Below are 27151 nucleotides of genomic sequence, written 5' to 3'. Positions count from 1 at the left end.
TTAAGGTTGCCTTCCAGTGTTTCTGCCTATTCCCATCACAGTCTTATTCATCTACTTCTTTTATCATGTTGCAGTTTGAAGTTTTCTTCAAATTTCCCGGTAAGGAGCATGAAAAGAGCAGCTGGTCAAATGCTTCTGTAGATTGCTGGAAATTCACTGTCATTATGCATCATAGAAGCTCAGTTTGTAACTAAGTGTGCATGTTTTAATGTTAGGCACCTAGATCTTAAAGAAATGCTGCCATGAGGTAGTTTGATAGAATATCTGATTGACATTGTGTCCCAACCAACACCTCACATCTGGCAAGTTAAGAGGAAGATAAGAATGGAGGGGTTCAAACAAACAAAAAGCCCACAACTCAGCAGTAAGACTATATTTCACAGAATGAAGAAGTACTGAAACACAGCTATTGTCTTTTATGAAACAAGGGAGAGAACCAACCTCTTCTGACAGCACAAGACTTATGAAATAGTTGATAATGTTTTAGCTAAATTAAACCTAGCACCATAAGAAAGTTAGATGAGTTTGTTTTACTCTGAGTGAGTGTTTATTGTATCAATTTATTTTAAGGATCAGAGTCAAAAGAGTAGAATTGGTATGAAAAGCATGTATAAAACCAGAGCACTTATTTACAGGTAATTAATACATAAAATAGGTAATTAATACATAAAATGACAACCCATGTATTTCCACATCCCTTTCTGGCACTTTAGATCTACTGAGAAAACAGAAAATGATTTCTTACTTGACAACATACATATATATTTAACAGAACAGCACCATAATCTGCAGGGGTTTTTTTTCTTAAAACTTTTTAAGCTGCAACATATAAAAATGGGACCAAAGCATGAGATTGAGCAGGGAAATCTTTTGATTCAACTTTGCATCGGTATATCACTATATAGAGAGACTAACCAAACAAGTTATGGCTCAGTAAGACAGTAGAATAGCAATATTTAACAACAGGGAGCTGCAGGGAATATATCTTAGTTCAGCAATCTTAAAGGATGCTTAGATTTCTGAAGAAACTCTTCTGTCATTTCCTCCATTTTGTTCTCCACTGTAGCTGCAGATTTGTTCTCTTTACCCTTTTTGTGACTTCTTTTATGCTGGGATTTAAAAAAAACACCCAAGGTTAAGAGAATACAAAGAAAAAGACTTCTTGCTCATGTGCAATGCAGTACATAGCGTTCTGAGAAAAAACGTTGACATAACTCCTGAAAAAGGTTCCTAATATATTGCATTTACTGAAGAGATTGCCTGTAGACATACAGAAGCTCAGCAGCTATTTTTAAAGGATCCACAAGAAAACATGCTCTCCCCCACAAGAAAACCCCTAGACTAACATACCAAGAAGTTTACACTGATACATTAGTACACCAAAAGGGTCAGAAGCAAGAAAGTAAGAAATGAAGACCAACCCCATGAAGACTCAAGAATGCCAATACTTCTGCCAGGCCTCTAAGAAAATACTCCACATAATTTCAACTCTTCCATGAACACAGGTTTGTTTAGCAAATTGTTAGAATGTTTTTCATGCAGGATTATTTGCTGAGGAGTTTTCCACTGTCTGTCCAGCTTGTCAGGAATCTGCATTATTTTATCCACTATTAACTGCTATGAGAATCTGTTGTTACTTGAGCTCAAGTTTAACAAAGCATTTTCTACAGGATTTAAAGAAGTTGTGAGACTTCAATAAATATAAGAAGCACTACAGCACTATTACAGAGCAATAATTTTTCTTCTCTCAAATACACAGCTGTTTTGCTTATCTGTGGAAGTTACCTGGAAAAAAGGAATGCCACCATTTGTGTGGCAATATACATTTGTATCCATTAAGTATTTGTCACAAGCAAGGCTTTCACTGGATTCTTCCAACTCCCCTTCCTCTTCCAACAGGTCCTAAAACAGAAGTTTTTCAGAAAAATGTATTTAACATCTGAATTTCCTCAATGAATGTATTAAGCATAATCAGCTCTATCAGAGATGTGCAACTTTCATTTTTGAAAAACAAAAATTAAATCTAAATCATTAATATTATTGCTTATTTTTCAAGAGAATGTTTGTCCAAAGCTTAGCACACTTGAGACCAAGTACACTGTAAAACACAACGGCTACAGCAGCCCTGGGGCGCCAGCCAACTCTCCACAAAGGCATGAAAAAACCTCAAAGATGCAAAATCTTCATTCAAGAGCCTCATTTGCCATCTATACACATACCTGACCTGCATTATCCTCTACCTCCTTTATCACACTGCTTAGCATAGCATCAAGGTTTTGCTGCTTTTGCCTTAATTGCTCCAGAAGTTGTTCCCGAGGCTCTGTTCTCACAAGTGTGACTGGATAGAAGTAGTCTCTTCTCTGCGGAGTTGTCCCTTTAATGAAGATTTTACACTTTTCAGTGTTTGCTTTAATTTCAGATCCTCAATCTTACATCAACTCAGTACAGAAATCATGCTTTGTTCAGTCACCATTCTTCACATACATCTTAAAGAAAAGGTAATGCTGCTAATTGTATTATGCCCCCATTACTCTTCATGTATGAATTCTGGAACTCAAATTGTTTTCTGCAAGACCATTCTGTCCCCAGCCTGCTTAAATACCTGTTGGAATATCCACTTTAAGATCCTCTTGCAGGAAACCATTAACCTGGGTTAGTCCATGCTGTACTTCCTCCTTAAGTGAAAGCTTCTGCTCCACAAGTATCTCCTGATCCACCTTTATCTGATCTAGAAGGCCATTTAGTACCTTCCCCTCAGCAGCCTTTTGTCTGCCAATACGGTCAGCAATTTCAGCTACTGCTTTATTGCAGTTTTCTTCATTTTTCTGAAAATGAAACAAAAAAACAACCCAACTAAAAACACTGTGTTAACAGGAAAGGTAAGGTTATGGCCTCTTTTCTAAGATGTGGTGCATGACTAGTAACATGACCTGAAACGAAACAACTGAGAGACCTCAAATTGAGAAGTTTCAGTGCCAGTTTTACATTCTCATTTTGAGAACTATCTTCAGAAGAGAGTCAGTTTCTTAGAAAGTATGATCATTTGAGAAAGCTAGTCATAAGAATAAAGATGATGCCATCTGGCTCAGATCAGACTCCTCATGCTTCTATGCACAAACCCTGCACAGAATAAGAATATTCAATTGAACATGAGCATCCTACAAGCACCAGAACCTTTATGCATGTGTAGAGAAAGGGGAAACACATATTTTTAGGCATTCATGTTGAAATGAAAATCCTGAAGTATTCAGCAGGTACAATACATACAGAGGTGTCTTGAGACCACAAATGCTTTTAACAGTTAAGGGCTGGACTCGAACCTTGGAGGTTCCTTCCAGCTCAGAATATTCTGTGTGATTCTCTGTGAAGAAAGTTTCTAGTTGAGTTTTTCCTCTGAAAGTTCACAAAACATTGGATTTGCCTATTTTATTGCCTATTACAACAATAATACAAGGGTGGGATGTGAAGTTTGTGATAGAAATGAAAAGAAAAGCAAAAAACCAAACCTGAGAGAGAAACTCTTATCTAAGAGGCCAGAACTACTAGACACTGAAGAGAAATGCTTTCTCCCATATTAACTCAATCTGACCAATAAAGTCATTTGCATTCTCCAGGAAATAGCCTGCATTTGATCACTGCATATCTCCCAAGGACAGTACTGGTAGATAAAGCTTTAGAATTACAGATAAACACTACCAAGATGATGTAAAATGCCCAGATTACAAATGCCAGTTGGCTGTATGGCATTAATCATGACACCATATTTTGAGGTTATTTGCACTTGAAGTTTGAAGTCTTCCTCTTAATTGAGGCTTTTGATTTCCTCTAATTACATGTACTTAAGCTCAGTAACATGAGTCTGCTATCAAAAAACCCATAGTTTTGTTCTGATTATAACCGAGAACTTTTTACCCCCCTCTACAAATTGTGCAGAAAAGTTTGTCTCAGCATGTTGCATTAGACTACAAATTATTATAGGTACCTTTTGTAAACACTGAAATTGCTGTTTCTCATCCTTGAATGACAGTAGCTGCTGATTAGTAAAGTTGACTATCTGAGCAGTTGTAAATTCACTCCATGTGTTGGTATCCTGAGACACATTTTCGAGATTGCTGAGAAGATGTTGACAGTGGTCATTGGATTCTTCCAACATTGTCTTGTTTTCAGTATTTATGCTCCTGAGCTCTTGAGAGAAATTATCCAGAGATGCAGTAAATTTGCTGTGATTGGAATTTGTACTGCTGACTAGGTCTGTCGTTTTCCTGCAACAACATATTTGTAAGAGTCCAGAGGTTTTGAAAGGTTGATTTTAACAGAGCGTACTTTTAGAAATATAAGACCAGAACCAATGAAATAGCCCAGTTCTATCAAACCCATTAATTATAATGTTGTTGTTCTATTTAGTAAATTTCCAGCACTTGCAGCAGTAGGTTTCTTAAAAAAAAAAAACCAAACAAAACCCCCACCAACCAAAAAAACCCAAAAGAAAACCAAAAGACCCTAACCACAAACTAAAAACAACCTCAGCAGGACCTTACTTACTCAGTCTTCAGTTGAATGAAGCAAGTTGCAACAGATATATTATTATACTTCAAGCTAAACCTTTATTATATGGAGTTCTGAAGTTCAGACACTGAGGGACACTCCTCAGCATATTGCTCCCAAAATGATAATTTCTTAGGGCAACATGCTCAGGACAGAACTTCGAGGGAAAGCCTTTTAGAACTACAGTTTACTCTGGGGAAAGGCAAACTGTGATCTACATTCTGTGGCAGAACTCAGCTCTGACATACAGGCCATGTCCAGCAGGATTTATAAGCACATAAATATGAAGAGCATCCAATTTTGAAGTTCTCTTCATATATAGTTTATCTTGCATAAGTATACAGCAAAAATTATTTGCTCCTTACAAGTGAACATTTTCTTGCATGGCAGTGATGGTGGTCTTCAGGCTTCCACTTCTTGTAAGTACATCAGTTAAGTTCTTCTGAGTCTCTTGAGCAAACACATCAAGCTGGCTTTGCAGTGAAGACATCAATTTGGCTGCGGTCTATCAAGAAAAATAACACAAGTTTCACTTCAAGTGAAGTTATTCTTCACTTTTCAACAGTCTTAAAGGGTATTTTAACACCTAAATTAAAAATGCAGAAAATGCAGATTTTGCAATTCTAAAGGAGAAAGTACAATTTTTACATAGTGAAGAATTTTTACATTTGTTTTTGGAGATGTGTAAAGGCACATATACTGGATAAAATCACAGCAAGGGGAAGGGTTTTTTTGTTACATTTCTACATAAACTACTTAAAGCAGCCTTACAAAGCCTGAATAGAAATAGGATCAAGTTACTGTCCTCCTAACATTTTTTTGGAAGCAAGTATAATCGTTTACACCATGCAAGAGTTTAAATCTAAGCAAGAAATTACACTTGGTGTTAGGATGTTTTCTTGCTCTAAGGATACCTTTCTATGTGCCAACCTCGTCATTTCCACTTCTTCTTTTAAGTTGTCACAATTATGCTGGAGCTGAGCAAAGCCACTGGCAGTTTCTTCCTGTATTTTTTCTAGAGTGAGAGAAAGATCTCCAAAGAAGGTATCTATTTCCTTTTTATGATCTTCCATCTTAAAAAAAAAAAAGTTTTACTTACAGTTAGATATTTATATATCTTTATTTGAGAAACTAGTCTTTTTCCCCAGCATAATTGTTATAGAAGCAAGCTCTACCCCAAAGAAATTGGCAAAAGGCATTAATAAAATTTTGTGCATAAAAGGCAGAAAGTAACACTTGGAACAATTTGAAGTCTGAGACTGGAACTTAGTGTAGGGGCTATTCCAGACACAAAATTTGGCATGCAAGGTAAACAAAATAAAAAAGTAGACAAGGTACAGCAAAACCTGTTAAGCCATGGACTATCTGCTAAGTCTGAAAACCAATAAAAAGCTTCTAAACAAGAGGAGTTGATTTCACCTGAGCTGCAATTGACAGGAGGGGAAACTTTCAGTAAGAGAAACAGGTCACCAGAAACAAAGACTTGGTTTTTGACAAAACAAAAAGAAAAGAAAGAGTTAGGCTGCAGCTCTACACAAGTATCATGAGATAGACTAGAACTATAAATTGAAGCAAAGGACTTTAATAGCTGCAGTATTGTTTGCACTTATGGCTGTTAACAAGATAAAGCATCACATTCCCCAGGAATCAAAGGGACTATAGAAAATGTTTGGTATGACAGCAGAAAAAATTTGAAGTGGTAAGACTTGTGTCACTTTTTCTTTTTAGATTTCTAAAATACAGGGGAGAATATATTAAATGTATCAAGTATTTCTTACATAAAGATTTAAGCATCCATGTTTTACCATTCTACTGTAGCCCTTAGGCAAGCAGTTGTGCCAATATAGATAACAAGCAAATGTACCACATTCAGGAGAGGAAAATAGTCTGAAAGAAAAATAAAAAGGTAGAACTCGTGGGACAAGAGAAAGGGGAAAAGGCCAGAGAAGAAGTGGAAAATCTGACATACTGCACAAAAACAAAGAATATGTTATCTGTAAATTAAATAAAATAGAAGAGCACAAGGCAAAGAGGCAGGATATGTGCATTACCTGGTCAGCCACAGCAGAATATTTCTTCATGTTACTCTGAAACTGACAGTTTAATCCCAAGACAAATTCTACCACTGGTGTCAAGTTATTTACTGCTCTTCCTAAACCAGTTTCATGTTCCTTCTAAGAAGAGAGGGGGGAAAAAAAAGGAAAAAAAAAAAGTAAACCACAATATGGCTGCTCCTTCATCTCCATTTGTAAAAAGCTATTATGTACATATCCACGTGCTCTGTTATGACAGTACATGCTACATAGTACATTATAGCTTGCAGGGGTCACATGTGAGGGGAAGTGGGGAGGGACATAGTCATGGTCAGGTGCTGAAGCAGATACAGGTAAAGAGCATCAGGAAAATAAATCTATATATTTACAGAACCCATTTTGATCAAAACCTGTTTCAAATATTTAAGTAAGAGTATGTAAATGTACTAACAATTAATCTCAGCAGCTCAGCTTTACAATCAAGCGATAGATTCTCATGCTGTGTTATTTTTTCAGACATGTGAGAAACTTCAGTAGACACCAATTCTTTAAGAGAGGCAAAAGATGCTGATACAACTGATGAAAGAATATCTGCTGTAGAAGTACTGGTAGACAGGAGGTCATCTACAAAAGAAATGCAGAATTACAAATTTTTTAGAAGTATCCCTCTAAGATAGGAACTCTTTTTACTGCTCATCACCTTATTCCCCCTTACAGCACAGGAAGGCTGTGGATCATCCCAGATACCTTATTACTGATGCAACTGTAATTCTTACATTGCTTAAATAAAGCCCCTTCCCCTTTCCTAAAACAGATACATTTTAGGAAGCAGTCTTTTGAGATTGCTATTGCAAAAATTCAGGATGACTCCTGATACAGGTATTACTTACCTATAAAATTTGTATAAGATGTCAACATCTGTTGCTGCTTCCAACTGTTTTCAGTAATTGAATCTTGTATTTTGCTGAACAAAGCATTCATTTGTTCTGCAAACGTATTTTGGATGACAGCATTGTGCTGATCAACAGCCTTCTTACGGTCCAGTTTCGCATGGAGCCCAGATACATCTCTTGTAGTTTCTTCAACTGTACTAAGTAACTATAATTTTTGGAGTTATTTTACTAAGTCTTAGAACCAGAAGTCAAGCATATATTACATAAGGAAAAGCAACAACAGTTCTGAGTTAAAGAAGTTATCTCACTAGGAAGACAGGTATTTCCCTTTACATCATCAAATTACAACTGTTCTGGACCTTGGTGTTATGTAATTTATAGTTTTAGAACATGGGGAAAAGTTATTTACTAGGGACCATTTGTTCTAGCTTAAAAACCAAAGCATTAGTAAATGACATCCTCAGTATTTAAGGAATTAAGGTATCATTTATCGCAGAATAGTAACTGAAAAATACTGGAGCACTTCAACTTGTCCTGAACAATCTGAGAGTAAATATACTCTTTAATACAGTATTTAAGCAAGAGGTTTCCAGTACTAGTCCTGTGATAAATAATTTAGAATTCGTACAAATAGCAGAGTCCTGGTTTTGCAGTGAACAGAAATTATTTCTGTATCTATTTGTCTCACACAAACACTCCACAACCCACATGTAAAAACCAGGCATGCCCTCTCAATCTTAAGGGAATGCAAATAGAAAGAAATTGTCATGGTGCCTGAAGATTCAAGTTTCATCACTTTGCAGTTTAAATAGCAGGACATTATCTCTCCCTACCTCAAGACTGTTTTGATAATTACGACCAATCTACACAGAGCCGTACTCTAAAATACAGATGACAGGGCAACATTACTCAAAAACTTTTTACTATTTTTCTACCCCAGTTCAAAGAATGGTTTGGGTTGGAAGGGACATTAAAGACCATCTAGTTCCAAGCCTCCTGTCATGGGCAGGGAGGGACATGTTCCGCTAGACCAGGTTCTTCAGTTATGTATAATTTACTGTTTTGCAGGACCAGCCATAAGATTTTGAAAGAAAACTACTTATTCTGCACAACAACTCATGATAATAGATACTGCAAGGCACTGGAACTCCCATGACAAACTGGCCTGAGGGAAACTTAGTTCCAGACCAACCAGAGTGTTTAGCAGTCAACTGTCAATACTACCACAGAGGAAGTCCTGCAATCTAATCCTAGTTTTCCATCTTAAATTCAGGTCTTGCTCCGTTCTCATCATGCTTTAGCAACAACTGGTTTCCTTGAATAGCCCAAGAAACTCTTAAACATAGGAAGCTGTTTTACAGTAGGTACAAGAACTGTGACAACCTTGCTAGCTGTGCCATGAAGTTTTTGTTCAGTACTTTCCAAAACTGAAACCACATATTCTTCTTCAGCCAGCTGAACCCTGGTTTCTTGCAGATCTTTTTGTGTTTCTTCTAGCTCTTTCTCCTTGGTTTGCAGATCTGTTTTACACTGTTCAAGTTCATTTTTACTGACTTTGAATAATTCAGTGACCTAAATGGGAAGACAATCATCAAAAAGGCAACAACACTTTTTATAAATTTGACCATCTCATTTTACATCTCTCAAATTATAATTATGTCAGAAGGCAAATTGTCATCTAGCAATGTAATTCCAGCTGTAGGAGTCACATCTTAAACCTAAACTACAGGTTTGTATAGTCTTTGTAATTGCTGAAAATACCAAGCCAACACCATTCTCACTGTAATAATCCCTTGCTTCCCCACTCAAAATACAAGAGCAAACTACTGTTACAGCACAAGGGAAAGAACCCCACTGAACAAACATAGGCAGATAGACTAAAAAGAGTCAGTAAAGCTGACTACACAGAGGAGTTGCATATACCAGCTAATTAATATCTACATCTCTCTTAAACAAGGAGCTCCTATTTTTGTCTGATTTATTAATGGGAGCTCATGACCTCTCCCCCCTCATTCTTTGCTCCTGAGCAACTATATCAACTGTGATGATACCATATTACAAGCAGATTTTTTGCTGAAAATTCAGCAAAATAAATTATAGTAGTAGACATACAAACAGCTTTAAAATTAATATTTCAACCTGCAATTTAATATATGTTATTTCAAGTTCCTAACTTCAAGGATTAGGAAATTTCCACTCTTGACTAATTCACGAACTTTGAGAACAACGACCAAAAAAAGAAAAAAAAAAAAAACAAAAAGAATCTTCTGACTGTTCTTTTCTCAAACTTTTTTCCTCCTTTTGAAAGGAAGAATTAATTTCTTCCATTTTTTTGGCAGATTTAAGCCACAATTGAAAACCATCACTTACTCTTTTCACTTCTTCCTCCATGACACTGATTTTGTCAATATACTCTGTAATTTGTTCTTCCTGAAACGTCAGCTTTCCATTAAGGGCTCTCAAGCAAGGATTAAAATAAACGAACAAATTAGTCAAGTAACAGGCAATTTCAAGATTTTACACTATAGTTTCAGTAATTTCAAAAAGTATTGCTAACTTCTATATGAATAGCAGGTAATTTTCACTTAAGGCAAAAAAGATTTAAGACAGTTTTCCATTGTAAACTTCCTGTGCAAACTAGCGCTATTAAAAGTGAAGTTAAGTATATCAAGTTTGCTTTCCTGTATGAGCTTCCACTGAAAAAAAGGCTGCATGGTGTAAATCTGCATGCTGAGTAATGCTTACGGTAAGTTCCACACATTATACATAAATTCCTCAGTGCAAGCCTGTTAGATTTTGTCTGCATAATAATTAATTTTGACATTAACAAGTTGACCAAACAGTGGAAGTTTTCCTAACTATCTTCAACTTTCTGGATTGAAAATAGATCTGGAAGTATTTCTGTACAAGGATAGGTACCAGAATCTGAGATTTGTTGCTAGCAATTTTATAGAAATTTTGCAGACATACTCATAGTTTTCAAGAGAAATATAGACTCCATTTTTCTCTCGTGCAGCAGCAAGGTCTCGCTTCAGACGCTCAATCTCTTCAGTGTATTCCTGCATAAAGAAGTAATCACATGTAAACCTGAAAATTTCTGTTTTGGTTTTGATATTCAGTTTAACATACAGTTCACAAAGATAGTGCTCTACCAAAGTTTTGCATAAGCACAAGAGCAAAGCACTTCACTTCTGTTCTAAGTTCAGTATAGCGCCATTCAAATTCATACAATTGGATATATATTGGCTGTATGTCCAGCAGTGAAACCTTCCAATTGAAGGTCATACTTGGTTGTATTTAGCAGCTTACAAAGGCAATCACGGCTTCCTTAGGGGCAGAGTTACTTTACATTGGTTCTTCACTCGTACTTACTGACAAGTTCACTTGAATTCAAGCACTTTCTAGGGAATGAACCTGCTAATACAATACAGCAACTCCAGAAAAAATATCCAGTGTCATTTAATGGCTCTCCAATAACTTGCAAATGTCATATCTACAGTCCCAGCTGGTAGCAATAGCCCTCTGTTCAACTTTAGTCTTATCAATAGTTCCAATATCTGCAGGGAGTAATGCTATACCAGTGCAGCTCTAGTTTAAAAGCATCAGTTCAGGAAGTAAAATCACTTCAGAAAAGCACAGCTACTAGTTACAGCTTCTCCCATACTTTTAACTCCTGCACAGAAAAGACTACATTAATAAAAACACCAAACCTAACCCGTAACTGCATTTTTTAAGATATACGTCTAGTTACCTTAATAAGAGCTTTTTTTGTTAGCTTCTGATTAACTTCAGGCTTGTTCATTATATTCTTTGCTCTATGGGCATATTCCAGTGTACTCAATGTTTCCTGTGAAAAACAGATGTAACACTAGGTCAAGCTGAGGAATTAACTCATATTTTTGTATCATTAGCAAAATACATTATTTCTTTTTCAGGAATAGTTTTTCAGACTTTAAATTTACCTCAAGATTTACAGATGCAGGTGAAATTGTGGCAATTATTGACGTTTTTGTCCGTCCACCAAGAGAGTCTTGAAGAATTCTTGTGAGTTTAGATTCCCTGTATGGAATATGAGGGGCTCTTTCCACCAGAGCAGTAATAACTCTTCCTAGTGTCAGTAGAGACTGGTTGATATTTCCAGCTTCACGAGCTCTTTTGTCAACTGCCCCAGATCGACCAATGTTTTCACTTCCTGCAAGATCAACCTGAAAGGCAGGTAATGCTTCTGTCTCAAATCACCTTGAAGAATGCCTGCCCCAAAGTCTTAGGGAACACATAAAAGAGCTTACTAGTTTTTCAGAAGACACTCGGGTGACAAGTGGGACTGATATTTTTCAGAGTGACAAGCATACTTCATACCACTTTATTACAATCATTTTTTCCCTTACCAGAAAAAAAAATCTAATAAAATCTAGCTCATGACTAAAAATTCTATCAATGGCACTTCGCTCAAATACTTACCAAGTTTAACTTTCCAATTTTAACAAGTTCTTCTCCATCTATTGTTGTTTCTTTCATATGGATGGTAATTGAAAACACAGAGTGGGAGCGGCTGCAAAAGAAACCAGTTTCAGATGTTCCATTAAAGCCAAATATCTACTTGTTATAAGACTGCTGCAAGTTCTCTGCTCTTCATAGAGAATGCATTTAGCCCATGAACTGCCAATTACATTTTCAATACACAAAGTTATTCTGCCAAGTATAATTTCGTGTGTATACATATGAATATGGTATCTAAAACCGGTGATGAATCAACTGGATGACAATTGACTCATTCAATCCTGATAAATTTTATCTTTTTCAAGGAAAACCAAGATAAATGCCTTGGTTTTGCTTACATTTGTGTATTCTCAACACACAAGCATGAAAACTGACTTGTAGATTTTTTCCCATTCATCATGCTAAGAACAGTTTCACACAATGTGAGATTAAAGAACATAACTTTCTTTATCCAGGCTACAAAAAAAAATTTTAAAAAAATCAGTAACTAGCTGAATCCAGTATTAAAAATTTAGAAGTTCAATTAATTTTTCAATCAAAAATAGTAATACAACTTAAGATCATAGAATCATCGAATGGTTTCATCCAGCTCCAACCCCCCCTACCATAGGCAAGGACACCTTCCACTAGACCAGGCTGCTCAAAGCCCCATCCAACCTGGCCTTGGACACTTCCAGGGATGAAGCATTTCTCTGCACAACCTATTCCAGTGTTTCACCACTCTCATAATAAAGATGATTTTAGGTTGAGTTTATTCCTTTAATACATTTTTACTATTGGAAGCTGACATACATAGAAAGCCATAGATGTCAAATTACACCAGTTTGGCCATACATTAAAAAAGATGCCTCGGTCACAATGAATTCTCTAAATTCCCTGGAATCTCAGACAAAATGTGCTTTGTGTTCTAATCAGTAGTAGAAGATACCCATTTCCTTCCACCAGTAAACATCCATGCTCAGTATACATTCAAATTAAAACAATACAGGCAGGGTACATTCCTTACTATTGCAACATGGGATAACTACTTGTTCATAGTGATAGAGATCACATCTGCATCTCAAAAACATGAAGGTAGGAATAAAAAGAATGCTATTTTTGACCCAGGTGCCTCTATTACTTTCTATGACCTGCAATCATATGAAGCAACCCTTATTGCAATACAACCTTATGCCCAACTTCCACAACCTAGTTAGCAAATTTTGCAGAAGCCAGATTTTGAAATTAGGGTCTTGTGTTGATCTCTAAAAAGCAGTTCTTAGCAGTATTTTGAAATTCCAACTTCAGTAACAAATCCAAATGCATAATTTTCTACTGCTGGTGAGGAAAGGATACTCAAGACCCTTACACCAAGTTTATTTAGTAAATAGGATTGGCCAAAACACCCAACCACCTAAAACAGCTAGAATAAAGACACCCCACCTCTCTGATACAGGTCTATCAACTAAACATCTTCCAAAACTGATACAAACCTTTCTGAAAACGTACAATATCTACTGCAACAAGTATTTATCTCATGCTAGTACATGCAATGTATTTCACTTATGTATCTGTCAGATTCAGGTCTTCTGTTTTCATAGGCATAGAAAGGTTTGAAAAAGCGAACTTCATAACATTGAGTTATACTTAAACTTCAGTATTCTAGAAGTCTAATAAAGAACATTGCAATGCTTTTATCTCAGCCAGAGTTAGGTGGAATTCCAGGGCTACTGTTCCGAGTAAACACTGTATATTTACAAAGGATATATTAATTACAAAGCATGCAAACTCTTAACAAGAAGGGAAGCTTATGTTAAAAGCTGTGCAGGGAGAAAAAGCTTGCCCATTTTTAACATGAGAAGCATTCAGGTTTTATAATGCTCTTTGTACTGGTTTTGATTGGGGTGGAGTTAGTTTTCTTCATAGCAGCTGGTATGGGGCTGTGTTTTGGACTTGTGCTGCACACACAATTGATAATATATTGTTGTCATTGCTGAGCAGGGCTTTTCACACTGCAACGCTGGTGAGGAGGCACAGAGTACACAGGAGGTTGGGAGGAGACACAACCAGGACAGGTGACCCCAACTGACCAAAGGGATATTCCAGACCATATGGCATCATGATCAGAATATAAAGTGTGGGGAGGAGAGAGGAGTGGGGGGGGCATATTTGGGGTTGAGGGCATTTGTCTTCCCAAGTCACCATTACCCATGATGGGGTCCTGTTGTCCTGGACACGGCTGAACACCTGTCTGCCCTAGGCAAGCAGTGAATTCATTCCTTGCTCTGCTTGTGTGCGCAGCCTTTGCTGTTCCTATTAAACTGTCTTGATCTCAACCCATGAGTTTTCCAGCTTTTACCCTTCCAGTGCTCTCCCCCATCCTGCAGGTCAGGGACTGAGTGAGTGGCTGCGTGGGCTTGGCTGCTGGCTGGGGTTAAACCACAATATCCTTTCATAGCCTATTGCAATCATCTCACAGCACGTAATAAGGAAGAAACTAACTCTGGCTTTCTAACCCACACCTGACAGTCTGCACTGTGATAGACAATCTCAAGATGATGTCATGTTTCCACTAGCTTTTTACTTCTTCTGTAAGACTCTAATAAAGAGCAAAACAAAGTTTCTGAAACGGGGAAGATTTGTACCTGGAATATGCGTTCATGTAAGTAGCCGCAGTTGTTCTTTTGGCCGCACCCCTTTCCAAGATTTGGTAAACTTGATTTTTGTTGTGTACAGTTACTTCTTCCAAGCCTTTAATAATTACACCCCTCTGTCAGAAAGTAATACATGCTTATTATATGTCTCTCAACAATCCTGAAAGCCTCAAGATAACAAATTTTGTAGCACTAACCTTGTTTCGAGGATCATCAAACATTTGAAGTCTCTCCCCAACATCAGGAGTAGGATTCAGAAGATCAAAAAGCTCCTCATTATAGATTTCCAAAAGAGAGACTTTCACTGAAAATTCAGTACCATTCTCTGTGAGTTTTTCAAATATTTGATGCAGCGTACGAGGTATGATACCTGCTAGTGGGTCCTAAAAATTAAAAAGAAGTATTTAATTTATAAATGTACTGAAAGAGATTTAGAGTTAGGGGGTGGAGTTTCAACTAAACAGTCTGATTAGATATAAGCAAGAATAACCTTTCATATAAAAATTGCCAGGAGTTGAATGCAATGCATTAAAGATGTAAAGTTGCGCTTTTCATATAAATGAGACTATTTGTTAATCTATGAATATTCAAGGAAAGTCAGCTCCAGAATTTGAAAGGCATCAACTTTTGGTTTTCTTTAGCCTTCTGCAGTTTCCAGCTTTGAACTACAGTACAGACAAGACAAATCTCAGGAGTGAGAACATACCTCTTCCCAAGTATATTCTTCATTGGGTGATCGCTCCCCTTCCATTGTGAAGGTCTTACCAGTTCCAGTTTGGCCATAACTGTGAGAATAAAAATAAAAACGTAAACAAGAAACTAAAATCCAAGTAAAATTTCCTAATGGTAATTCTAGGCTTACTTACGCAAACACTGTACAGTTGTAGCCCATAATAACTTCATCCAAAATGGGACACACAACACTCCGGTATACATCAATCTGCTTTGCTTGAGCTCCAAAAACCTATTGAAACAAAGGCAACACATTCCATTTATCCATACAATAATGTATACCATCACACTATGTGTTAGCTTGTTTCTACAAGTCCCCAACTTGACAAGCAGTTACCAACCATATCAAATGTGTAAGTCTTTCTTGATGTCTTATCTGTCACTCCTCCAGTGCGGACACTGACTTCCTTTCTTGCTTGATCACAGTCTACGACAGCATAGGAGCTTGCTTTAAGTTCGGAGGCATTAAATGGCCTAAAAAGACAGGAGTCATGAATATTGGATTGAAATCATTGCTAACGAGGACACAACATAAGAACAAGCAGTAATATCACTCAGTTTAAGAATCTAGAATAGTATAACCAGGCAAAAGGAACAATTTTTTAAACTTTATCTGTTTAATAACTGTTTAAGAAAAAATGCCACAATTTGGCAGTTTACAGACCCTGTTTCTCCTTTCATCCATTGTGATACAAGTCAAGTATCAGTAGCTTTTTGTTTGTTACATACATATTTTTAACAAGCCTATAACCACTTTTAAGGTCATTTAGATGGACACATAGCTAACAGGCATTAGAATATGTTCAATTGCAGGGGTAGAAGAACAAACATACTAAACAGCTGTCTAAATAAGAGCCTTCAAAAAAACCAAAAAACAAACAAAAAACCATCTTACAAGTCGCTGTTGGACTGCTAGCAGAGTGAAGAGTCGAGAGTCTTCGAGTGATTAAAAGGTTCTGGATTTTTTATTTATTTTAGCAATTTTATATAGACATCAGCAGGCCATTCAGATTGGACCAATTCAAACCTCCCCCCAGGCTGATTGGCCCAGGCTTGAACCGCCTGTATCCAAAATGCCGTTTCAATAACACAAAACTTTATCCTTATAAAACACAGAAAGAAGAAGAGAAAAGTTCCCATGGGAAAGAATCTGTATTGCCACACTTATACATGCAAGTTAATGCAATAGTGAATCAAACGCCTATGACACAGCACTCTAAAGCACCAGAAATACCAGCAGACCCTACTAATTGCAGGACAGTAAACAGCAATACCAGAACCTTTATAATGTGGATGCACTCTACTAGTATTTAATAAGAAAGACAAAACATCACATCTGGGGGGAAAACATCCATATTAATTAAAAGTCAATCGTAGTAAAAAGGTTTAATAGAGGTACAATAAAATTTTTGAATCTTATGGTGAGCATTTTGTTTCACCACTAATTCAAGCTTGGTGCACACCGTTTTCCTTAAAAGGACATTTGCCACAATTTCTCCTGAAAAGAATGGAAATTATCTAAAAAGCATGAAATCCTATTTTATTGTTCATTTATTAGTGCTACTGCACTGAATGTCTATGCCACCTGTACAGTGGACCTGAGCAGTCAACTTGAAAATATAACTTCTACAACCTTGTACTATTTAAAATATCTTGACACTAAAGATACTTTAGATGCTCTTTAAATTATAATGTTAAAGGGAAAAAAAATATATAACACAAAAAACCCACAAGCACATGGCACCTCGAGTTTCCTGAACCTTGTGGCTAACATTCCTTCAACACAGCACTGAGGCTGAAGTGTCAGATTCTAAACAGACCCCAGGACATTTGAGTGCAAGATTGATGGATGACAACAGAAGATCACTAAAATCTTGTTCACAGGAGCAAGTTCCATCTTCAGTTTCATGACTTTTAAAGTAGCAGAAGGCTGAACAATGAACACATTCTGCTATGCAACCATGTAACGCTGAACCTGTCCATCGCAGGAGGTGCAATAGCCCACAGCTGTGACATTAGGGGAACAATTTTCTCCTGCTGCTGAAGCAAAGAGTACAGATCATCACCATCGCCACTATACACACAGCTGCCTGCTATGCCGTGGGGACATTTGATCTCAGGTTCATGCCCTTAGGTATGAAGCATATTATGCATATTAACAATGCTAAAGCATGCATTTTGAGCTTCCAAATTCATGTTATACCAAAGCACAGTAAACGTGTTCCTTGAAAAGATTTTTGGTATGCTTTGACTGATCAGGTTTCAAGAACAAATTAGGACACAAAGAACACAATTGCTTCTACCTACAGATCTGTAAGATAAGGAGAATCTAACTTGATGCAGAAGAAAAAGGAAAGGTGGAAGAAACATTAACTAGCTCAAACTGGAACTATTGAAAAAGGGAAGATCTACAAAGGGCAGGAGCAAGGGTGGGCAAGAAAGTTTTTAGAGGTTAGAAACTAACTCCTGATATAGCAATTAATCTGTGAGTTGAGACAAAAGCAGAACACTACACCATGGACAGTCCTGATGCTACTGTAATAGTGAGCATTATATTTAGTTAAAATAGATATGAATACTTAATGAAGCTATTCCAGAATAATTAAGACTGAGATGAAAAAGAAAACACTTACTTTTGACAGTAACTCAAACCCAATTGTTTCAATACACTTGTTTGCAACAGCCTTGACTCACATCAACACTTTCACCAAATTCATATTTGTTTCAGAAGTTTTCCAGTTGCATTGCAAAGGTAAAGCTAAATTGATTTTTATTTCTATATTCATTGTGTGTCCATAAAAGTAGACCTCATAAGCTTGAGAATATGACAGTAAAAGGCAATAAAACATAATATGTAAGCTAGTATTTGCAGGTCAGGCTCAAAAAGCCCCAAGTTCTAAAGGTGTTTCAAACACTATACCTAACACATTGCCGGCATTACAGTTTTAATGCAATGCTTTTAAGATTACTTAAGATCTAGTATCAGTGAGCAATTCTTTAAAGCCACCTCAGAATTAAAGAGAACCTAGTTTTATGGTACAGGAAGCTTATCACTTCATACAAAAATGAAATTCATCTCATCAACCAAGACATTTGGTCATGATTGCATAGTAGACCCCTATGCTATTGCTTGTCCAGTGGGAAATCTGCATCGATGAAGTTACAGACAGCACAGCGGGCACAGCAACAATGCTAGCTGTTAAAGCCTAGCGACTTCCCACAGGAGCTCAGAGAAGGGCAAAATTCAGCGTGGGCTTTTGTGTCTCGAGTTATCAGTCATACTAATTCTACCTAGCTCTTCTTGAGCCTCCTACGCTACTTCATAGTGGTTGTGCGCTGAATCAAGTTCGAAAACTGTAGCTTTTTGCCTTTGTAAGCTATAAGAAATCGCTCCCAGCAGCCTTACTTCTGCAGAAGTGCCGCTTCCCCGCGGGGAAGCCTCACCCGCGCCCGGAACGGGCAGCTCTCAGCGTGGGGCTGAGGCCACTCAGGGCTACCGGCGGCTCCCTCTCAGCGATCCCCGGGGCAGCCATCCCAGACAGACACAGCGGGCCGGCAGAGCCCCAGCCGCACGGTGCTGTCCGCGGCACGGCGCAGAGAACGTCCGGGCCCGAGTCCCGCAGGCACGGCCGCGAGACCTCCCCGCGAGGAGAGGAGCCCTCCCTCCTTCCCGGAGACCCGGCCCCCAGCGCTCCCCAGAGAGGGGCCGCCACACGTACCTGCAGCGCACCACCACCTGGATGTTCTTCCCCTTCTCCTCTTTCTTGGTGCCACCGCCCTGGGAGCCGAAGAAAGCCATGTCGGGACGGGCACACGGCAGGGCGAGACGCTGCCGCGATCCGCAACTCGGATCGGCCGCGCGCGCCTCCGCCGCTTTGAACCGCGCACCGCCCGGCGCAGCCAATCAGCGGCGGCCCCGGGGCACCACGGGACGGCATTTCAAATCCTGGCCGTGGCGCGCGGCGGGGAAGTGGTACTGCCCCGCCCCGAGCTCGCTGCTGGCGCCGTGAGGCGAGCTGGCCCGGGCCGGGCTCCCCGGGCCCTGTGCTGCCCAGCCCGCTGCACCGTGACGCGAGTTAGCCCGGGCCGGGCTCCCCGGGCCCTGTGCTGCCCAGCCCGCTGCACCGTGACGCGAGTTAGCCCGGGCCGGGCTCCCCGGGCCCTGTGCTGCCCGGCCCGCTGCACCGTGACGCGAGTTAGCCCGGGCTCTGTGCTGCCCAGCCCGCTGCACCGTGACGCTCCACCCGCTCTACCCGGCTGTCCCACCCGTACCCGCCCTACGGCTAGTCTGCGCCGCCAGTACCGCGAGGGGTCAGTCCGGCCTCCTCCGCAGCTGCCGCTGACCCCCATGGGTCTGAGCACAGCCGAACTCTTCGCCTGCCATCAGTCTTCAACAGTCCCATCATCCACATAACCTTCTCTCACAGGTCAAACCCTCCGGCCATCCGTTCTTCTATCCCCCCAGCTCTCCAGCTGGCCCACGATTTCTTTAAACATCACGACAAATAAGCACACCTAACCAATGCCTTGTGGAATGGAAACATTACTCGGCCCGATTAAAAAAATGATCAGGTTTCTATTGACAGAGTGGGGCGCAGCGCTCACCATTCCAGCAGGACACCTGCTGTTCCCTCGGGCGGCAGTGCCCCAGCGCAGGCTGCCAGGCAGACCGTGTCCCTCAGCTGAGCACTGCTGGCCGTGCCTGCAGAGCTCTGCTCTGGTCCCTCTGTGCCTTGGGCATGCTCCAGCTCAGGTGGGTGTCCAGCACAACCTCTGTGCCTTGGGCATGCTCCAGCTCTGGTGGGTGTCCAGCACAACCTCTGTGCCTTGGGCACGCTCCAGCTCAGGTGGGTGTCCAGCACAACTCAGCAATGTCTCCATGAATTCTACACCTAACTTTCCACGTGTTTACAGGTTGCTATTGCCTTATCGAGTAGCGGAAAAATCCTATGTAACAATGAAAATAAGTAGTTAAAGGCTCAGGACCAAGCACCAGAGGTGCACCACATCCATCCTTTTACTTTGAAACTGTATCGTGTGAACCTCTCTTTCCATTCATGTCACCCTGGTTTCCCTGTGAGAGCTTATTAAAAGCTTTGCTAGGTGGAGATCTATAACAGGATAAGAACTCTTCTGGATAGAAGGGAAGAAGCAGATGTTAGAGGAGATTCACCTGTCTCATGTACTTTTTTTGTTAAATCTGTACTGACTCCTACAGGCTGTCATACTGTCACCTACCTGTTGTGGCCTACAGTGCTACAGTGCTTTGCTGTTGTTCCAGGGCCTTTGCAATTTCTGACACTTAGATTACCGTACATCTATAATTTGCAGGTGTCCACACCCTTTTTCCCCCTAAAAGTTAGCTGCTTGGAATCTTATTATACTTCTCTCCTCCATGGATTCTTAAAGTTATAACAAATCAATCCTAACCCATAAGGCTAGCAGTAATTTTTCTGACAGTGACATGAAGCAACATCACTATATGCTTCTCTACCATTTAAATGAAGAGTTACAACAATGTCAGAGCCAAACAGTCTTACATGAGGCACAAAGAACAAACAACAAACACTAAAAATCATAATAATACATTTTGTTTCAGCTAAGTAAAGATTTAACCAAGAAGGAAAATAAGTATAATCCATGGCAAACATATTGAGTCCACCTTTATTCTTACTTGCTTTTTCGTATTCCATCTATGCTAAGAGCAAAAATCACTTGTACCAACAATTGTGTAGTAGCTACTGCTAGACTGAAAAGTCAAATGCAATGCAAATAATCTAAACATTTACCTTTTGATCTATACTCCTTCATGGGGATCATACAAAAGAAGGTAGCGCTGGAACACAAGAAATCTTTTCTTCAAACTTCTACTTGTTTGCTCTTTTCTATTATGAAAGTTGTATTTTTCCTCAAAAAACATCTCTCACAGACAAAGAAGAGATTATTCAAACCTGCATTTACACAATAAAAATTTATTTGATTACTGAAAGTTAAATTTGGCTGATAGCTACCTTTGCTATAGCTGTGGTAAGGGGAAAACGTGTTTCTGGTAATCAAGTTAGCTTAAAAAAGCATACAGTTTAATGGCTCCAAGTCTATTTTACAAGGCCAGTTTATAGCATAGGTTGTACATTTTCTTACACTAGGTAGAGGCTAAAGATACTAATACATTATACACAACAACTGAGTAACAGAGAGCTAGCATTTCACAAGCAATAAAAATAAATATGAGAAAAAGTAAACAAGAATATTTAGGCCACAGTCTTAACAGTTGCTGGGAGAATGACCTTTAAGAAGGCAGGTACAGTCTGTGACAAATGTTTTATTTTTTTAAAGAGAGACAAAAACATTACATAAAACTAAATTATATAATAATACACACAACAGCAAATGTAACAACTTCAGCATAGGTTATTAATTCCCACATACTAATCAAAAAGGACAATTTTTAACTAAGGCTTGTAAACAAATGTTGTTGAATTACAGTGATACTCACAGACAAAACAAACACTGTTTTCCTAGGGCTTGTATCAGATCACCTGGGGAATTGTAGGTATGGAGGCCTGAAAAACAGTAAAATTGCTGACAAAGAACACAATTACCTAAGAATGGTTATATAAGGTATAATAATGGAGAGATATAATTAATACAAATTATAAGGTTGGGTGAGACTTTTTCAAGGCTTAGTAACACCTGATTTGATCACCAACATGCTACTCAACGTACCAACTATATTGAACATGTGGAGACCTTAACATTGTTTAATACTATCAGTGACATACTAAAAAATTGCTGCTTCATTGCATATTCACATTAAAGGGGAAATTACCTGCACCTCAGATAAACATAAAGGAACTTCTAGCCTTTGAACAGCCTGACCAGTTGGCCACTAATATTGTAAACAATGTGTTGTCCACAGGCAGTAAGTTAAGCAACAAGGACTTACATACACCCACACCCACAGAGTATTGTTATATTCTCAGATGAGGTCAGGGCTCTCCTTCAGTCAAGGTAAAAGGATAATTATGTCGTTGTTAAAAAGAAAAGATACAGTGCAATAAAATATCTACCATATTGTTAAAAAGTAAGGACTCAACGCATGTAACATGATTAAAACCAGAATTGGTTTCAACAAACCAGGGGAAATACACAGAATAAGAGAGTTCTATTTTTTTTTTTGGGGCATGTGTGGCAGATCACTGTCCGAGACAGACACAGATGGTAGCACTTTTACATCTTTTTATAGTTACTGTAATAAAAAATTAACAGTAACATAGGGGGATGTATGCATTTGTGCGATCAGCTCAGAGTTCAGCTAGTAATTTTCCATACAGTTACCTATTTTCAGCTAAGGCTGCAGCTGGATGACATCCTTTACATAACAAGAAAAGAAACAATGAATGGGAAAATTGGAAACACACAGACTTGACAGGACTGACTGAAGTCAACAGGAAATACCTCCTTGGCCTTATCTTTTAACTTAATTATTTTATTAATTTAATTTTATTCATTCAGTATTTTTATATAAGAACAGCCAATAGACAATCTTTTCTTCATATATGCCTTGTCATGAAATTGCTGCTATTTATTTTGGAGTGGAAATAACAATCATAAGTTATGCCTTTTTTTCAGCCTGAGGCCAGTTTGCTACAAAGCCCTATTACATACAATTACAATTTGAATTTAATCCAGAATTTTATCTATGCGGAAAAGACATGTTTCCATTAGAAGCCTGTCAAGACTGTACTTAGAGTTTCACACTTACCATCTCTCAGCTTTCAGGCCATACATAAAACACTGGTTTTATTCTAAATTATTTTTAATCTACCTACTTTGAAGATCAGTTTCCCTGCACTGTACATTTATGTCACATATCCTGAACAGGGATCTCTATACTGCTACTTCATAAAGTTTTTTCATGGGAGTATTTGAATAATTTCCACACTTACTTTAAATTATACTTAGGCTCATTTGGTCTTTTAGACAACACTTGTTTTTCCACTAGGGCAGATGAAGAAGGCAGGACCAAAAGCACCAATTTTCTATGAGCAATTTAAGTTTCGTGAGGAAGAATCTTAAGTGCAGGACTAGACTAAGAAAGGTGTTTCACTGAAAGTCCTCTTTACTTTTGCTGAGGATGCCCTATAAAAATATCTTTAAAAGATATCCAAAACAGTGTATGACTGTCATTTTGGCTAGTATAAATGGGCATAAAGAGGGGTCAGAGTATAAGAACATAATCTGATTTGAATAAGTATCAGTGTGTCCTGGTTTTGGCTGGAACAGAGTTAATTTTTTCTCAGTATCTGGCACAGTGCTGTGTTGTTGATTCAGTATGAGAATAATGATGGTCATGTCTTGGTTGTTGCTAGGTCGTGTTTATCCTGAATCAGGGACTTACTTGTGTCTCATGCTTTGCCAGTGAGGAGGTGCAAGGGAAAAAGAGCTGGGAGGTAGCATAGCCAGGACAGGTGACTCCAACTGGCCAAAGGGGTATTCCACACCATAAAACGTCATGCCCAGAATATAAACTGGGGATTTATAATACCAGTTACCCAGAAGGGCCTGATTGGGCCTGGGGGCAGAGTCTGGCATTGGTTAGCAAGTGGTGAGCAATTGTACTGTGCATCTCTTGTCTTTTTATAATCATTACTATTATTACTATAATTTACTTCGTTTCAATTATTAAACTGTTCTTATTTCAACCATCAAGTTTTACTTTTGATTCTCCTCCCCATTCCACCAGGGTGGGTGGAGGGGAGGGAACGGCTGCCTGATGCTTAGTTACCAGCTGGGGTTAAATCGGGCACACCAGTGACTTTGAATAGCCGCTAAACAAGCTTACAATGGATAAAATAGGTGTAAAGTACAGTAGGCGTGACCTCTATTGCATACCTCTGCTGCAATAGCTATGTTAGATGCATGAGGAGGTGTGATCTTTCATCACACTACAGAAACAGAAGTGCTTGTTTTAGATACAACTTTTAGCAGACCACCAGAGTCTTGCTGGCACAGTCTACCTTGCTTCCCCAGGATTGCCCCTGCATATACTAGGCAAGATTTATGGGAAAAGGCAGGATCTATTAGAGCAGCTAAATATATATCAGGCCAGCATTAGCTAAATATATACATTTAGCTACATTAAGCTAACAAACTCTCTGTTGGGACCCGAAAAAAAGAGTAAATTAACTGAAACTGTATAATTCTACAGGACTCACCCCTACATGGTAACTGATATAACATGCCTGTAAGCATGTATTAACACTGAAAGCGGAAGCATTTCTAATACACATCCAATTTAATAGAACTACTCCAATTCATAGCCTCTTAATCCGCCAGCTGCTTCAGAAAGGGAGGAGACAGATTGTGAAGGGGCACTCACCCGGCAGTCCTTCTGTCAGACACCATGGGATGAGCCTCTCTGATGCAGTGGCAATAGCAACAGGGTGAAATTCAGATTTAACAGCTCACCATTATCCTGTCCTCTTTCTGTCCGGCTTGGTCTTCACTTTTACATGCACTAGGAACTGGAAAAAACCCAGACTGCCTCAAACTAGAATCCCATGAGGACATTTTCACAGGAGTTAACATACTGTGTTAAAATTAGGCACCCACACAGTTCTAAATCCAAACAGTTGATTTAGGTGAAAACTACCAAATGCCTTGCTCCAACCAGGATGAGTTAACTTGAGAGACTGTTCCATGTCTAAACTGAGGCCAGAAGTGTGGGTGTACTTGAGGTAGGCACAAATGTTTTAAACTGGGTAGCCCAGGTAGGGGTAAGAGCATCTCTATGGCAGCACAGAGCTCACTGGAAACCGGCAGATGAATGTCTACCCAAATTGCCTGACAGATTTTGTTCATTCTCTGGTGATTCTGTTGATATGAAGCAGTGGGCAACCTCTTCTTAACAGCAGTTTTAACCAAAGCTGACTAGTTTAAAGTTACTTCTGATAGTTCCTCAATTCCATCTTTGGGTACAGAAATAACCTTAGGCAACTCGTCTGGCAGCTATTTCTACCGTTTTATGACAGGAGGGTTCTGTAAATTTCCAGTTCTGAGATACCACCTTTTATAAAAGGCAAACTAAACTCAGGCATTAAATGTAGCACATTGTTTTTCTCCTATTTTATCCCCCCTCATGACTTTGAAAAATAAGACACAAGAAAGAGAGATACACATGAACGAAGTGTATTACCAGAACTTCAGACAGTGTTTTTTGGGGGGATGTGGGGGGACATTTTTGGTTGGTTTTTATGGTTTGCTTTTTATTTGGTTGCTGGTTTTTTGGGTTTTTTTTCCTCCCTGTCCTATAAGCGAATTAAAGCAACCACCCATATCCACGACTTTCTCATAAGGAAATCTACCAAGGAAAAAAAAAATCTTTTGGAGTGGAAATAACATATAAAACCCCCCATATATACGGTTTTCTAACAGAAATTCAACCTTGTTCATCATTTACACCCCGTAAACCCAGCCTGCGAAGAGGCGAGTCCTGTGTCCGGCGCGGCGGGGCCGCAGAGCTCCGCGGCAGGTGAGCGGCGGCCAGCAGGCTCCAAGGGGAGCTCCCGAAGGAGGGAGAGCTGCCGGAGGGTCACCTCTCCCTGGGGGACGGAGGATTTTGACACACGAAATCTCTGCCTCTCAGGACTGCGCCGCACCCACCGTGCTCAAATTACGAGGCGTCTAATTACCTTTTGTCTTGGCGGGCGCCGGCAGGGACGCGGAGCGCGGCCACCAGGAAGCGGGCGGGCCGCGGCGCGGTCCCTCCGCGGGGGCAGCCCGGGGCCTCCCCGCCGCCCTTCGCGCCGCAGCCCCGTCCGCCTCCGCCGGGCGCGGCCCCCCCGCCGCGGCGAGTGTCGCCCCGGCTCCCCGCCCAGCCACCCACCCCCTCCGCCGCCTCCGCCTCCTCCCAGAGGCCCCCGGCCCCCTCCCCAGCCGCAGCCCCGGCCCTCCCGGCGGCAGAGGCGGCAGCTCCCGGCACTCCCAGGTACGGGTTCCGCCAGGCCCGGGCGCGGAGGGCGGACGGGACCCCGCGGGCGCCGGGAGGGATTGGCCGGGCGGCGGGGGGAGGCGGGCGGAGAACATGGCGCCGGGGAGCGGCGCGTGCTGAGGCGAGCGGAGCCGGGCCGGGCCGGGCGGCGGCGGGGAAAGGCCGGTGCTGGCGGCGGGGCCGCCAGGGATATGCGGCAGCGGCTGTTCCCTGTGCTGAGCCGGGCTCTGCCGGGCTGGACGCGCCCCTGGGCCGCCCCGGCCTCGCGCTCTTTCCCGCAGGGCCGGCGGCGCAGCTCTCTCGGGTACGTTGCCACTGCGGCGGGGCCGGGGCAGGGCCGTGGGTGCCGGGGCCGTGTGACCCGGGGCCGTGAGGCAAGAGAGACCCCGCGCTGTTGTGTAAGAGCCGGCGGCGCGGCCGGGCGGGGGGGTGGAAGCACCTTGTGAGTCCGGGGGAGCGCCCGCCCTGCCCCGAGTGCGCTGGGGAGCCGGGGGAGCTCGGGCCGCGGAGCGGGGCTGGCGGCGGAGCCTTCCGGGGAGGCGGTGGGCGAGCTGGGGGCGCTGGGGGCGCTGGGGCCGTGTGTGCCGAGGCCTGTGTCCTGCATGGTGTCCTGCCCTGTGTCCTGCCTTGTGTCCTGCCCTACCGTCCGGGAGAGCCCGGGCTGGCGTGCTCCGGTGTTTGCAGCTGCACCTCCCTTGACAAAGCAGGCTTGGTCATCAGCCGTGCGGCTTTCGTTGCCCGGGGGCTTGCTTTGTTGTTCTCCTTCCTTCTAAAAAAAACCTCCGTGAATTGTCATGTTACTTAACTTGCCATGTCTCCCTA

The 27151-nt window shown here is 40.6% G+C and overlaps 2 protein-coding genes across 6 annotated transcripts in view; one reads left to right on the top strand and one right to left on the bottom strand.

The window, feature by feature from the left end:
• Window positions 1-544: 544 nt before the first annotated feature.
• KIF11 (kinesin family member 11) lies at window positions 545-26160 on the bottom strand. Of its 3 annotated transcripts, none has more exons than XM_085065193.1 (24): window positions 26031-26160; window positions 21833-24863; window positions 21126-21287; window positions 15678-15810; window positions 15471-15568; window positions 15311-15389; window positions 14802-14987; window positions 14596-14720; window positions 11933-12023; window positions 11434-11676; window positions 11223-11318; window positions 10442-10530; window positions 9842-9929; window positions 8855-9043; window positions 7469-7676; window positions 7030-7202; window positions 6597-6719; window positions 5460-5618; window positions 4911-5050; window positions 3983-4262; window positions 2603-2825; window positions 2220-2374; window positions 1786-1902; window positions 545-1109 (listed from the first exon to the last, which is right to left on the bottom strand). In XM_085065193.1, exons 4-24 carry the CDS (start codon window positions 15678-15680, stop codon window positions 987-989), a joined length of 2988 nt encoding a protein of 995 aa, XP_084921319.1. In that variant the 5' UTR covers window positions 15681-15810; window positions 21126-21287; window positions 21833-24863; window positions 26031-26160; the 3' UTR covers window positions 545-986. The 3 variants fall into 3 exon arrangements, with proteins under 3 accessions (XP_084921319.1, XP_084921318.1, XP_084921317.1); XM_085065192.1 differs by lacking the exon at window positions 26031-26160 and having other exon boundaries at window positions 21833-21899; window positions 24719-25708; XM_085065191.1 differs by lacking the exons at window positions 21126-21287; window positions 21833-24863; window positions 26031-26160 and adding an exon at window positions 19056-19201.
• A 34-nt stretch (window positions 26161-26194) lies between these two features.
• IDE (insulin degrading enzyme) overlaps window positions 26195-27151 on the top strand; it is a 54325-nt gene continuing 53368 nt past the window's right edge. The window contains exon 1 of one of the 3 annotated variants that reach the window (XM_085065196.1): window positions 26195-26326. Coding sequence is in view for 2 of the 3 variants with exons in the window: in XM_085065195.1 (XP_084921321.1) it covers window positions 26521-26633 (113 nt within the window). In the remaining variant the exon portion in view is untranslated. Of the gene's footprint in view, window positions 26327-26396; window positions 26634-27151 lie in introns of those variants that run through there. The other 2 variants (XM_085065195.1, XM_085065194.1) reach the window with 2 other exon arrangements.

Source organism: Lichenostomus cassidix, chromosome 6 (assembly GCF_008360975.1).
Source record: "Lichenostomus cassidix isolate B80296 chromosome 6, HeHo_3.0, whole genome shotgun sequence".
In the NCBI taxonomy this organism is placed as follows: domain Eukaryota; kingdom Metazoa; phylum Chordata; class Aves; order Passeriformes; family Meliphagidae; genus Lichenostomus; species Lichenostomus cassidix.
This window is presented reverse-complemented; position numbering and strand designations above follow the sequence as displayed.